Source organism: Onychostruthus taczanowskii, unplaced genomic scaffold, assembly GCF_017590055.1.
Source record: "Onychostruthus taczanowskii isolate IOZ18803 unplaced genomic scaffold, ASM1759005v1 scaffold136, whole genome shotgun sequence".
NCBI classification, from domain to species: domain Eukaryota; kingdom Metazoa; phylum Chordata; class Aves; order Passeriformes; family Passeridae; genus Onychostruthus; species Onychostruthus taczanowskii.
This window is the reverse complement of record NW_024498529.1, coordinates 1003445-1019151: the sequence shown is the minus strand read 5'-3', so window position 1 is coordinate 1019151 and position 15707 is coordinate 1003445. Positions and strand designations below refer to the sequence as shown.

At 39.2% G+C, this 15707-nt stretch overlaps 1 protein-coding gene across 1 annotated transcript in view; it reads right to left on the bottom strand.

The window, feature by feature from the left end:
• The window catches only part of ITPR2 (inositol 1,4,5-trisphosphate receptor type 2), a 244644-nt gene that overhangs the window by 133113 nt on the left and 95824 nt on the right, over nt 1-15707 (bottom strand). The window contains exons 25-31 of the mRNA XM_041397170.1: nt 14797-14962; nt 12703-12876; nt 7813-7902; nt 7510-7635; nt 6293-6415; nt 4579-4779; nt 935-1186 (exon numbers count right to left, since the gene is read on the bottom strand). Of these exons, the coding sequence (XP_041253104.1) occupies nt 935-1186; nt 4579-4779; nt 6293-6415; nt 7510-7635; nt 7813-7902; nt 12703-12876; nt 14797-14962 (1132 nt within the window). The remainder of the gene's footprint in view (nt 1-934; nt 1187-4578; nt 4780-6292; nt 6416-7509; nt 7636-7812; nt 7903-12702; nt 12877-14796; nt 14963-15707) is intronic.

Sequence of the window (15707 nt, the reverse complement as noted above, 5' to 3'; positions counted from 1 at the left end):
AAGGTTGTGGCGCACTGGGACTGCGGCAATGGCAGCACAAGGCTTAGGAAGAGGACATGCTAGGACTCCTCTCTGGCATGACAAGTCTGCATGTGCACAGCATAAAAATGGATACCCAGTGCCCAAAAATGTATAGATTAAATATAAACATATGCAATTGCACTGAAAATTTCTTATCACGGTCAAGGGAGAGAGATAGTTCCATATGTTTAATGCAGTGAAGAGAAAACTCAGATCAGACCTTTAGGTTTCTTTTGTTTGGGATTTTTTTCCTAATTACCATCTGTTGAAATTAATGTTAAGGGGAACTTTTGGGCAAAGCAAACATATTTCTTTTTAGTAATAAGATCATTTGATCACAGGGGCAATTTTCATGGTACAGGGGGAGATTTAACTCCTGGAGGCCCCAGTTCTGTTGCTTAGAGCCCCATGTTTCCACCAGATAATATCACAGTCCTACTTTAGCATAACACATGCAGAATTGTGCCTTCATCTGCAGGGAATAAAAATATTTGCTGGACTGCAATTGAGTTTAATAAAATGAGACTTCACCCAAATTCCCACTGACTTCAGCATGGACAGAATTTTATCTATCATTTCCAAGAAATTCATGCAATGGCAAAACATTGGCTTAACCCAGCATTCAGCTGAATCTTCACAGTTTCAGCCAGAAATTACGAGTACATTAAACTTTGACAGTGGCTGGACAAACCCAAAATAAGGTGTCTGAAAAGCTGACAAACTGCATTAAGGACAAGGAATTTTCTGTGGAATAAATACTGTCTATCCTTTCTCAATTGTTCACCTTAAGAAGCACCACCCATTTCCAGCCCACTCCCTATGCAAATATTCAACTTGTCAGTGCATTATAACAACAAAACATTATCTGCTTTCTAAAAATGCTAAGTCTGCTTCCTCCTGCTGTAAATTGTACCTCAGGAATGCAGTCATCATGGGTCACTACCCTCACAATATCATCCAGGGGCAGCAGTGAATTGCACTTGATCTCTGTGTACACATTCTTGCCCTCGGTGCAGGCGGCCAGCAGCTCCACCAGAGTGATGTGATAGGCCAAGGGCCCGCTTTCGTCGGCTCGGTCTCGCTCGGAACACATCATCTGGAGCAGCACTGGGAAGGATGCTCTGTCATTGTAGAATATCAGCACATCTTCACCACCATTTATCAGCTGAGAAAGAGAGCACAAGGTTCTGAGCACCCTGCACTGCAATCATTTTGGACTCAATGATTTTAAAGGTCTTCTCTAACCTAAACTATTCTATGATTTTCTTAATTTATTATTTTATCTCTAGCTAAAACCCAAACAGTGAAACCTGATGAAAAATTTACTCTGATGCAGTTTGCCAAATGAACATGTCAAAACAATACCCAAGGCAAACTTCGGCTCTTACCAATGTAAGTGCAAATCTGGAATAACTCACCAAGGAATGCACTAATGCAAGGTGAATTTGAGGTTTAATTTCTGTGTAGCTCTGTCTTTATCTAAGACAGCATACCATCCTTATTATTCCTACCATTTCAATGTTTGTGTGAAGTTAATTAATTATCCTCACCTCCTGCTAGGAGGCCAGGATGCATTATTATCCCTGCTTCATAGATGAGCACTTGAGGTGCAGTGAGATTAAATCTTCCACACTGCCTCACACAAAAAGCCTGTGGCTCACCCAGAATTGAACCCACCTTTACCCCACCCTTGCTCAGTATTGGAAACAAAAGGAGATTCTTCCCACCCTGTGCAAATTTGGCAGGTGGGTAATGACTTTTTCAGTGTCACGTCAGCACTTTCATTTAGCAGAAAACTGCTGTATGTGATAAATGTTTGATTCTGCTACAAGTGCTCTGCTCATCTCAAGAGGATCCAGAGCAGTGCTGGATGCTGGCAGCCCCATCTCAGCACATCTCACTGAAGAGTTTTGCCCTAACCCTATTTGGAATCCTCTCTCCATCACTGTCCTTTGAAGCACAATCCACTCTCAGTGTGGGTGAAATAAGCTCCCACAAGCCCCTCCTGGTACAGAAGACACACTGGCAGCTCAAAAATCACACTTATTTTGTGAATTAGGCACTTGACCTATTCCAGTCCATATGTGACATGAAATCCCAGCTTACGCAATTCAAGGGTAGTCATAAAGGTTGCTGGAGCCGCTGAGAAATGGAAAAGCAGGAAGAACAGGAATTGAAATTAGTCTCCCAGAATGAAAAGTCAAGAAACATTTCATTACAATTTCCAGGGTTTCAACACTTGAAATTTTGAATTCACAGCATTTCTGTTTGTGGTTTCCCTGTTTCTTGCTTATTTTTACTTTGACATTTGGCTGGAGTGAATTGTGAATTCAGTCTCTCCTGCAATTCCTATTTCTCATTTATCTTTGGGTTTCTAAAGTATTTCTATAGCCACGACTTTTCAGACATTTTCTGAACAATCCACAGTACAGAAAAAAATAACTTAAAAGGATGAGAGCTTAGGACAAAACAACCCAGCAGCATTTTCTGCCATTAAAGTGTATTTTCAGCAAGTTTAGAATTCTATGGTAACATAATGAAGGCTGTCCAGTATTAGAGCAGCTGTTGATACTGTGCAAAATATTACTCCAGAATACTACAGGTAATAGAAAACTCTGCTGCCACATTGATCTGGCCCAAAGTAAATTCTGCTTTCCCTTCTGTAATAGTGTTTGCACTGACAGGCAGGGTTCTTCCAGGAACCTCAAAGCCTGCTTGTAATGAGAAAAAGTGCCCTTTAATGTTGGTAAACATCATTGCAGACATGGAGACCAAGGAGATGAGAACAAGGGAATCAGACAGATTGGGGATGTCCAATGGATTTTATGACAGTATTCACTTGCTATGGTGCTCCTTCATCTGCATGCATTTTCTAGAACATGTAAATATGAGGATTATCCCTCACTCCCAGTAAATAGGAATTAGGTACAATACATTTCCTGTGGGTGAAACAAAACGCAGGAGGAGCTGAGGCGAGCTGTACAGTCATATTATATCTTGTCTTGTGGTAAATTGTTTATGTGCCCCATCTGGAGGCACAGGAACAAGCTACAGCACTTGTTTAAGGTCACAAAGTACATCTCAGCTGTCTACAGAGAAACTGTTGCGACTCGGTGGCAAGTTCCAACCATTTGTTCCCTTTAGAGTGGATTGCTATTCAAGTGCCATTCAAGTTTCACAATTAGCATCCTTTTCTAAGAAATCATAATTACTTACCTCTAATTTCCTACTTTTAGAAAAAACAGATCAGTATCTTACCATATTTCATCAAAATAGGGTTGCTCCCTCCCCCTAGGAAATTCCTGCAGGACTTATGATGTGAATGCTGTATCCAAGTTCATTTCTACTTTCATCATGGAGTCAGCTCGAAAACGTAATATGACAGTTTAACTTTGTGCTGCTACAAGTCAATACCAAAATATATTGAAATTGAGAAAATCTGAAAATTTTGTTTGATGATTAAAAAAAACCTTTACAAGAGCCTTTGGTGGAAGCAGAAAAATCTAAAACCACAAAGGCACAAGAAGTGTTTGAATTATGTAAATCAAAGGCTTGTAATTGATATTGCATGTTAAAATACTTCAGTCAAATTGAAAAGGTTGAGGTGAATTTCATTAAAGGTTATCCATGTAGGCAGGAGCTTTATTTTCTTAATTAGAAATTTTTCCTCTTGTTGCTGTGGAATAAAATTTCAGCAGGATTTCATTTTGTTCATACCACAAAAAACTAAAGCTTATCTCTGATTTCTTTGTGAAGATGCCTCTTAAAAAAACCAAACCAAGCCAAAAAAAAAGCACTTTGTAAAGCAACTAAAAATGTTCCTTGGACTCTAATCCAACCATGACTTTTCACCATATTCAACTTTACTCACTTACTAATCTCAAGGAACTGTTAACATAATTACAGTTAAATGTGCAAGTGTCTGCAAGTTGAAGACTTCATTTATCATGCTCACAATATAGCTAATCCTAATTGCAGAGAAAGTCAATTAGGTATTTTCCTAGGAAATTTTTTGGCATAAAGATGTTTCCACAAACCACTTGGTTGAATTTACTGGATCCAGTTAGTTAAAGCTAAAGTAGCTCTACTGACCCTCACAGAAATGCTCTGAAATAAAACAAAACCAAAAAAAGGGCAGAAACTAGGATTTAGAATTGCTACATGTTAAAAAAAAAGGTCTACAACACTCTTTAGACAAATCCATAGAGGTAAGAGCCTCTTGTATGGCAAACCCGTGCCATAACAGTGGGTAAAAGTAATCCTAAATTACATTACAGGAAAATGAAGGTTTATGTAACTCTGAGATTTCCATGCTACATCATCTACAAATAGACATCTCTGTATCACTATGCTAACACTCATGTTTTCTTTCTAGTAGTTATACAGATGGCCTTACAAAATTAGACCAAACTCCCGAAAACGTCTGCTAAAATATTCATTATTTGTGATGCTGCTTAAAATACCAAAGCGATGATGTCATTATATCTCATTGGTATCAAGAGCATGAAAAACAGCCTTAAAATACTCAAGTGATTAACCTGTGAAGCCTTTGCTTACCTCTGTCATTACCATGTCCTGGCACTTTTTCACGTATTTGCCATCTGCTTTCACTATGGTCTGCAGGAATCGCAGGTACTCCACATGCCGGCCATGGGTCTCAATGCAGTGCACAAAGTGCTGCACCACCATCTCACTGATCTCGTTGCACAGGAGGTAATTATTCATGAAGATGTGCCTCATGGTCTCGGCTTCCAGGAGCTAAACAGATCAAAACCAGCCTCATGAACACAGCAGATCTGCTTTGAGATTGAGGGAGGCATGGGATTCTCGAGTAGAGGAAGGCTCACTGGTAAAGGGAAACTGGAGAAATCCTTTTCAATTATCTGAGAGCCCAGCTTCCAGTTTTGAGGGGATTTCTACACACTTCCCTATGAGTACAAACAGTCCTAAAGTGGGCATAAACCAAACCTGTGTCCCTGTAGAAGGTGAAGACACAAACACACACACTACACTGCTAAAGCACTCTGCAGGGGCTTCAGAATATGAGACACCTGAGACCACCCTGGCCCCGTTCACCATCACACTTTGCAATGACGCCACCAGATGAGATGATGAGCTGCTCTGGCTCTCTCTGGGGCTCACAGAGGAGGCACTTCCAGCAGGCAAATCCCTGCATGTGCAGCCTGATGGTCTCAAAGAGAATGTCTCTTTCCACATTAACTCCAAATGGAGCCTAGGGCTGTGTATCCGTGAACAGCATGGAACAAGAGGAACCAATCTGGAGCAAGAAGGGATTCTGCTGAGGACATAGCACCCAGGCTTTGTGCATTCTTGGGGTTTTTGTTCTAGGTTGGTCCTTTGGACTAAAGGCTCCTGAGGGTCAGGTGTGCTCCTAAAGTATACGTGTCTGTTTAGTGTCATCTGACACTAAACTATCCACGTCAAGTTTGCTCCACAATGTGCACAAAAGCTCAATAACTGGGATGGATGATCAGGAAATCAGCTTCAAAAGAACAGAAATACAAGTGCAAGCTGGTTCCACACTGCACCCAAGTTAAGTGTCAGCATTGGATGTGATGGAATCCAGGCTCTGGTCCCCACTGTGGTCAGCTCCGAGCTGCTCACTAATGTCACAAAAGAGCATAAATAAAAAACAACGGAACAAATGTTCTTAAAAGTGCACAGGCCAGGGCCTGCAATCCTCATACTCACAATTCCTTCTAACAAAAGAACGTTTTGCTCAGTGGATCCACTGAGCAACTGTCATTCTATATGAATATGTCTGTAAACACACACACAAATATATACAAAGGGATTGTGATAAAAAGGTCTATTGTAAAGACAATAATTTAATAGAAGATCAGACTTCAGATTAGTTGAATCAAATGGGAATATCATCAACAAACATGTATGAATATGATTCTGTTGTTAAACAAGGTTTATGACAGCAGTCACAGTATCTTCTACCTTGACTTTACAGTCCATCAGTGAGTGAGTCAGGATGAATAAAATCAGAGTCAAGTTCAAGACAAGGATGTGACACATATTCACAGGTCCTTCCAGTAAACCCCACAGGTTCCTTGGATTTTGTTTTCCACTTTTAAAATGGCAACATTAAAGCAAATGACATAAAAAGCAACACTAAGGGAAATGAGAGAGGAGAGCGGAGGGGAGGCATAATTTAGTGAAATTATTTATTTAGCACTGGGATGTTTCAGCAAAACCAAATTTAATTCCAATTATCATATTCTATTTCAAGTGAAATACTTACCCCTGGAGTTAAGAACAAGTTGAGATTTTTATGGAGGAGAACTTGATTCTGAGGATTTCCTCGACAAAAATTCTGAAGAAAAGTGTGGGCTAGATTCATAACTTCATTCATCTTTTCATCACTCTGCAGGAAGTAAGGACAAACAAAATCAGCTGGTTATACCTAAACATACTTGTTAAAACTACACAACATCAATTCAGCCAAGAATAAACCAATTATCCTGAGCCTTTATAGGGCAGGAATTCTCCCTCTAGCAAAAGTAACTAATGCAGTTTCCTTCGGAGTCCATTAGCAGCTGTACCTTACTCTGAATCAAATCATAGGGAATCACAGGTAGGAGCATAAAATCAAAGTAAGATTTCTTCTTGTGTGGCTATATTTTCCTAGTTTTAAAAAGTGCTAAGGTGCTTGATTAAAAAAAAAAAAAAAAAAAAAAAAAAAAAAAAAAAAAAAAAAAAAGAAAAACAAACCAAAAATGTCACTCTGCATTAGTTTTAAGCTTTGGCAAACATTGGGTTTTTCTATAGCTACATATAGAAACAGATGTATGTGTGCATGTGTGCATACACATACTCCCACACAAATATATCTCTAATTTCATCCCCATTTTATAGTCCTCTCATGTAGTATCCTAAGTATGATTTGATGAACCACCTGCATGGACAAGCACTATTTTACTGATAACAGCTGAACCCAGTGTCCATAACATAACACACAGGAAAACATAGCCCAGCGAAGGTTTTACCTCCTCTCAGTGATTCCTAGAAGATCTAGAAAGATGTGCTCTTTCAAAGCCTATCTAGTTCTTTAATTTGTATGTTTAATTCCACCAAATCAATACCAAATAACTATATCTTGTGAAAAAAAAAAAAAAACCCAGCACGTGGAACTAGGTTAGAGATGTCCACCATAAAAACAAAGAAGTTATTTCAGATTTGATCTGTAAAAGCTTTTGGTCCTAAGTTTTGCCTACTTCAGGAATGGGTACAGGAATGACAGCACTGTGACATCTAGGTACTCAAGGCAGTGAATATTAAATTTTAAATAAAACTGTGCAGGCAGCTGTGAGCCCATACTGAGCCCAAACTCACTATTCTGAAGGTAGAAAATGACATCATCAGTTCATGTTTGTACCACAGCCCATTGATTCTTGGGCCTGCCAAGGCCTTTCCCTTCCTTGATTTTGTGTTCTCTACCACTAAAATTAGGAAAATAACCTTTTCATAGGGGATCTGCAGAAGGTCCAAGACCACCAGGTGGGCGCCCATATTTTTCAGTAAACGCTGCTGTTGATTCCGACATTTTTTGTTCTGAACACAAAGTTTGCTTAGTCGAATCAAAATCTATAAATTATAAAAGAAAAAAAAAACAACAAACCAAACAAATAAATAAGCATGCAACCAAGAAAAGAAACCAGTCATGTCACACAAAACCAAACAAAGACACTTTATTTAATAATAATTACTAAATCTACTAATCATACAGGTATGTCAAGCAAGTTTCTTGACAGATAAACTAACCTCTTTAACAATATTGTAGTTATTGCTTTTAATGCTGTCTATCTGGGGTTTTTTGGTCCCATCCTGTATTGGGCTCAAAATGTTTGATTCCTGTAATAAAGAACACATGACAAGTGGAAATTTATTGCAATTTCCTCAATGTGAATTAATTGTATTTAATAGCAGCAAGTGACAAAGTATTACAGCAGCTCATAAGGAATTGATGTAACACAGATAATAAAGACAGAATCATTTATTCTTTATCCAGTGAGTGACAAGATTTACATTCAAGTTCTTCCTCTGATTCACATTTCCATTGTAATTTGAGGCAATCACTCTATGTCTTCATGTTTCTGATCATTCTGAAAGAGTATGTCCCTAAATCACAGACTATGGAAGTCCAAGGAATTTAAATACTGTGAGGAGATGTAGCAAAAGTGTATTTCAGTAGTGACCAAATGTTCCAAAAATCTGTATTTGCAGATGGAAAGATTACAAAATCTGTGTGTGAACACTAAAAATCTGGAGAAAGAGCTAAGACAACCTCTGCAGTTAAGCAGGTTGGAGTTTTCAACAGAAACAAGCAGCATGTGGAAATTAGAGACGTTCCTCCCACAAAGGGGATGCTTCTGCCTGTATCTCTGGATGATGCAGGAAAAGATTTTAAAACAAATAGGAACCATATGTTAAACTGCACCATCAAGTCATGACACTGTATGCTCTGGGCCCTGGCTCCTGGAAAGCCCCAGCTGGGCATGATAAATAAGAGAAATCAAGCAAGGAACTGCCAACACCCACACACATTTCCATGCCTATCTCTCAATCAAAATACGGGACAACATATGCACAAGTACTTGTTGGGGGTTTTTCTGCTGTCAGTTGTGGCAAGCCTTTCTTAACAGGAAACAAAAATAAATTGAAATATTGGACTTTAGATGCTGACACTATAAAGCATGAAGAAAAAAATCTATCAGATCTTGAGACTGACTCACAGTATGACCACAAGGATGTAAACCAGTATAACCGCATTTAAAAAAAAAGAAGAAACAGGTGCACTTCTGAGTTTCATTGTGTCCTCAAACTTCCTACTGTTTTAGAAAAGAGAAATACACTAAAACAAACATATGCATGCCAAGCTGAATGTTTATATGTCCTGAAACCTCTCTCTGAACTTTCTTAGATGATGATGAAGTTCAGGAGTTCTATAAATCCCATCGGGTCCTAATTTCCAGTGAGGTAAGAACAGCTGCACCACTTGGCCGTGGAAGCTGTTTACAAGAGTGTCAGCACTGTTGTTCAGTGCTGATCTATGTAATAACAGTAGATTTTATTTGGTTAGATTTGTTAGTATGCAGGCTGCCATCTCCCTAGCTGTTTGAATCAATACTTTGGGAGATGTTTCAGGCTTTTCCTATAACCATCCTCCTCCATTCTGGTATTGTGGGTTAACCAAGATTAATTTACCTGTTAGTTTTATCAGCATTCTTCCTTCATCAAAGTAGTTTTATAATCCATGTGAACTGTATGTCTTATCTGGAAGTGCTGATCAGCATTAAACTGCCGAATCTATCCTTTCTTTTAACAAAATAAACAATTGTTTATTGAAGCTATAAGAATATGCCAGGGATGTAGTTACCAAGAGATAATCACACCACTGGGATATCAAAGACACTCAGTTGCAGATCTGGCCTCATTATGCCCCATGATAGACATTCCCTGTCACACTTTTCTACAGGGGACAGGCAGGCATAGAGATCTCAAGGAGAAAGGTTCTCACTTGAGTACTCCATCTTAAGGAAATAGTATTTTCTGAAAGAGACTACTCCCTCTACCCATAAAATTCCTGGAATAACCCTCTGCATCAGTCTCAGATCCTTTTTTGCTAGCTGCCACTGGAGACTCAGATTCCAGCATTCAGTCTGAGCAGTCTCTCTGATCCCAGCACGACAGCAGTGCAAGGCACATGTCAGTGCCTTGCAGTGTCAAGGCACAGTTTTGCTCTCCACAGGCTCCAACAGGGGAATGAGGGACATTCACAGAATTCTCAGTTCACAACCTCAACCTTTATGTGATGTTTGTTCAAACATTCCCAGAACCAAAGCAAGGTGCCACAGACCAGAAAAGATAGGAAGTAAGGGAACACCAGATGCTTATAGGTGCTGAAAGTTTAGACCACTTGAAACCTCGGTGAACTTTCTCAGCAGATGGAAAAGATGAGGAACTCCATAATGCCACTGCACTCCCTTCCAGCTTCACCTTTAAGTCCTTTCACTGAGCCTGTTTCTCTTCCTCAGAGCTGTGTTTCTGGTGCTACACCACCAAAGCATCCTCCAGGGACAAGACAATAAAAATCACACTTTCCATGGTCTGTGGTATCTACACAGACCCAGAACACCCTTCCTAGAGAGAACCAAGTGAGCAGGCTTTATCTGATTTCACCTTCTCAAGCATGGCTCTTATGTGAGCTCAATTTCAGCATTTCTTCCTAAGCCTGTTGGTGTATCATCTATGTCTGACATAACTCCAAGTACTCTTTCCAACTCTGATCTCCAGTCCCTGCCCAGACAGTCCTGCATGGATACAAGATTTGCCATTTTTCCTGTAGAGAACTCTGGATACTTTTATAAGAGCAAGGCCTTTTTTCTACAAATCCTGTTCTGGAGTCATATGACTTAAAAAGGCCCACAGGTTATGACAGTAAGGTGAAAAATAATTACCTAGGAAGACTCAGACAAAAAAAAATTTGATATTTTTAAACTTTTATGTACATCTTTCAACAGGCTTCATGTGACAACAGAAACTTGGGTTTAACTTGGGTAAGAGTGTTCTGGAATGTCATTTAAGTCCTTGTGCACACTTTAATGTTGTTTGGGAAAAAATAAACACAGGCAAATGAGGCATATTCCCTAAAGACCTAGAGGTTCATCCAGCTCTGAATACCCAGTATCCATTCCAAGAAAGCATGGATCTCGTGGGATTTTTGTCTGCTTAAAGCTAGCCACCTGCTTCACACATTGCAGATTATGCCCAACATCATACCTCCTACATCTGATTTAAGACCTCAAAGAGAGTACTGACTACCTAATGCTACTTTTTTGCCAGGTAAAAACACCTCTTCACTGTTAAAGGAGAATTTAGCAGGGGAAAACAAAAGATGGACAAGATTCTGAGCTATTGTAAGCTGGCATAGCTCTCGGGGAATTACCAGCAGATGATCTAACCAGCAGATTACCTATTACTGCTCTGATACAATAATCTCTCTGATCTGCCAGAGATAATACTGTGCATCTACTGAAGCACTGCTAATCCATACAGACCCACAGATACCTCATGGGAAAAAAACACTCAAAATATCTCATTGAGAGGTGCCTCTGTTTCAAACACATTGTTTTGCCCCCTTTTCCTGGAGTTTCCTTGCTATCAAGGCTATCCATAGGAATAAATTACACTTTAAAAATGTAGTATAGCTAAAAAAGTTTGCAATCCTGACACAATTATATTTTCTATTTCCTCATTACCTTTTCAATTCATTAAATACATAAAGGAACATTTTCTTTCCTACCAGAGCTGTGCTTGAGGAAAGAAAGAAAGAAATACCACATACTTAAGCTTCAACTCCAGATTCCTCCCTAATTTTGACACCACTAAAGATGTGGTATCAGAACATCACCTAAGATAGATCAGAGAAAGGGTAGGACCTACACTGTTGCAAGAATTTGGGATTCTTACTTGAAGTGTTGGATTTGCCCCTGCATGAAGCTACCAAAAATTTGTTTCCCCATCTAAAAGGCCATGTGTGCGTCACAGATATTTGCAAGCATCATCTCTCTTCTCCATGGCTCCAGCTTTTTTTCCTAATGTGGGCCTCCACAATGCTGTATAACCTCTACTTGGCTTCCTACTTCCCTGGGAGCTTCCTTACCCACCTTTCTTGGCACCAGGAAAGAGAACAAGGAAAATGCTGTGTCAGAAATCACAGTTATTCATCTCTCCCACCTCCTCTGATGAAAAGGGAAAAGTGGGAATAAATACTGGTGGAAAAGCCTGCTTTATCTACTCTTATGGCACAAACCTCACAGCAACACTTTGTGTTTTCTTAAAAGCTCATGCTGGAGATAAATGATTAAATTGTGATTTCAGTTTGCACTGAAAAGCAAAACTTTAAAAATCCAAACAATGAAATCAAAAAAAAAAAAAAAAAAAAAAAAAAAAAAAAAAAAAAAAAAAAACTTTCAACAGCCCTAGATTCAAATTCTACATCCAATCAGAGTATATCCTGAGAAAGTCTCTACACAAGGGCCAAAGAAACTAAAACATTAGTTAGGTCAGTCTTGTGTGATGAAGAGTGGAAGAAATTAAAAAAAAAAAAAAAAAAAAAATTTAAAAAAAAGAAGTCTTCACAGCCCTAGATTCAAATTCTACATCCAATCAGAGTATATCCTGAGAAAGTGGTATGACAAGGGCCAAAGAAACTAAAACATTAGTTCACCTACAAAATCTCAACATTCTTAGGTCAGTCTTGTGTGATGAAGAGTGGAATTACTTGTGATGTTTGCAAACATGGGTTTGACTGTCCTCCTCTCCCTTATTTGCAGGATACTGTCCACTCCTCTTTTCTTCCAGCAAGCAACCCAACTGCCAGCACGCAATTCCCAGAGTATTTTCAGGATGCTGCTGCACACTGTGGCTTGTACCCAGAAAGGAAGGCATCTCCTGAAAGCATCAGGAGAGAATACTGAATACACTGACAACAGAGATGTTCTTTCCTTTTCTGTCAGTTCCTAAAGCTCAGCCAGAATACTTCACAGTCTCACTCTGCCACTTTGCTTAACCAGACTACAATTTTGCAGTTGTTCATGAAACTACCTATCAGTATTCAAACAATTCTGACAACAAAGGCTTTAAACCCACTTCCATTGGCTCTTCTCCTCCTTTGGTTTGATTGTCGCCCACCTCTCCACTCTCATAATTGCTGCTCTTCTCAACCCACAATTCGGATTTTTCTACAGTCAGACGTAGCTGGTCAAGATCAGCTTTGATTTGCTTGTAGTTATCCACATCTTGATTGGACACCAGCAACTGAACCTGGAAATGGAGAAAATTGTGAAGCTGTTACAGCAGTAGCACCAGCACTTATGGTCAGGTAATTTGCTTGACAGTTCTCATTCTAAGCCTCTTTCCAGGTGCCTTGTGCAATCTTCGCTGTGCAATTCAAACACAGCACATGCAGGCTTTTAGCTCCCATTTATCAAAAACCTTTAGCAGAGACAGAGGTTGTAGTTGTCCAAAACAGGATGGTTAAAACATTTACAACATCCTCTCACCTTCTTGAATACACTGTGAAACATTTTCAGCACAGGCAGATTTATAGGCTCTTGAGTTCTGTGCAGAGTGAACTCTGATGCACTGATCATGATCCTCATGCCATTATAAAATACAGTTACACACTATTAAAGTAATAGTTAGAAATTCCTACTGCTGTAGCACTGTACTTCAGAAGGAAAAAAAAGGATGGTATGACAAGGGATCAGGGCATCCAAAGAAAAGTCAGAATGGCTAGCAATTTTAATGATCTCCTACACCACCATAATCAAATATTGAAAAATAACAGACTTTCACACTATTAGGCCAGCTTAGAAAAACTTCTGTGAATATAGCTGACAAACTGACTTTCAGGTTAATGGAATTTCTCACCATCTGAGTGGTTGCCAGTTATTAAGATTAATCTCATTTTTTTCTTTTCCTGTACTGCTCAAATTATCTGGGTTTTTCACTGTTATGTGTAGTTCTTGATTTTGCATGACCTACACATTTTATTTCTTTGTAACTCTCTCTGTTCTCCCAAGATTATTAATGAAGATAATATGCCAAAAAAAAATCAGCAATCTTTACAGTAAATTAATAAACACACTTAAGAAATCATACTCATGTAAAAGATTAGGGTCATTGACAACACTGATGTTGTTTTTAAAACCACATTACATCCAGGCAAATATTCACTATTTTGTAATATAAAGTTTTCATCATAATAATCTCTCTTGGCTTGGCAAAACCTTGTTATTTTACAGAATTTATGAATGCTGCTCAACTGCAGGCATTCTTATTCCATGTGCTCTACAGTCTTTTTTGTTTATCTCTCCATTAGCCTTTTCCATCCTTCACAAAAACACATTAAGCAACTCAGTCCTTGCTTACCTGGGAATAACAGCTATTTATGCAACTAACCAGCACAGCCTAACTTTAAATACCTGGTGGGAGGCCATTATGCTGCACAACAAAAACATTAAACAAAAGCTTTTCAGGTCTTTAACATTCATCTGTTTGCACAGGAGAGAAACCTCCCTACCTTACATAATGATGAGACACCACGCTACCCAGCTCCTGAAATAAGCATCAGATGTTCTTATCAACATATGTTCTAAAGGGCTACATAACAGAGGCATCTCTGTCATGCAGCCCCATGACATCAGATCTCCCCATCCTAATCCATGGCCACATGGAGCCTGCACATGCACCCCTACCAGAGGGACAGAATAAAAGCTGAAAACAGACTTGGTTCTATCCCTGCCTTCCTGCTATTTAGGCATAGCTGTATCAGGCAGGGAAGCCCTGTGCAAAGACACCTGAATTGGAATTAGAAGCACCAAGTGAATAACAAAATAATAATACCCAGCCTAAGTGGTCCTGAAGACAAAGAAGTCTCACTGCTGACATGAGGACACTGCTTGCCAACCATGAGGCACTGGCTCTGTCCTTGAGGGATCCCTGTGAGAGGCTCACCACAGACCAACATTTTCCCTAATAGATGCAGTGCCAGAAATAACAATTTCTTGGGGGTACAGAACTGTAAGATATACCAGCACATTTGGCCAAAGAAGTCTGCTGATACTTGACCTCTGAGGAAATAACACTGTCATGCAACAAACAGTAATTTAGGTAGCAGAACAGCCTTTAGGAAGGCTCCCTGCATTCAGTTTCCTGGGATAACACTCAGCCCATCCATACCTGTTTGAATGCTTGCAGAACTTCTGCTCTCTGGCTGAAGTGCTTGAACAGCAGGTGCAGAGCCCCTGAGAGCAATGGGGGATAGTCATGCATGATGAGGTGTATGAGGACCCGTAAAAAAGTTCTGCCCCCTTCATCATCAAGCTGAACTGCATTCTTCTCCTTTCTGCAAGAGAAACGGGGAAAAAGCACCAAATAAAGTAAAGTAAATTAATAAAAGCTCTTGTGATAAATATACACAATCTTCACTTGACGGAGTTCTTAAAATCAAATTAAATATGCTTCAGGAAGGAAATTATAAATATGACTTTAATATATTTTACAAGGACTTCTATCCTACAGTTATTGCAGCAATCTCATAGCACAATGAACACTATGGAGCAGAAGTAAGTATCTATGAAATGTGTCAAACATTGTGATTAAAACCTATATTGTAAAAGCATTAATTTATGTCATGGATAAATTGAGCCAGATACATCCCCAATCCAAATTAAACGAAGTAAACTGCATTTCCTCAGAGATTAATTTGACCCTTTCCTTTTCACTTCCTCCCTTTTCAGCTGCTATTAAAATTTCATTTAAGAAAAAATAAGATCAAAAATAGCAAGAGTTGCCAAAAGCATCATATTTCTAGAATCATATTCATAATGTGGAACGGCAGAAAGCAGATTTACACTTAACATATCAGAGCAGAAATAATGATTCCAAGAAACCATTGGGTCTCTCTGGTCATTTTAAAGATGCAGTGCCAAGGGCTGTGTGTTGCTTCACAGTATGGGAGTTCAGGAGAGGCCTAGAGGCATTGCTTGTGCTGGTAAAGATTAAGAACGCACGAGGGACTGAGAGAGGAAAGATCACAGTGCCCATATTGCTGATCCTTCTCCTTAGCTCCAAGAAAAACTTTTCAAAGT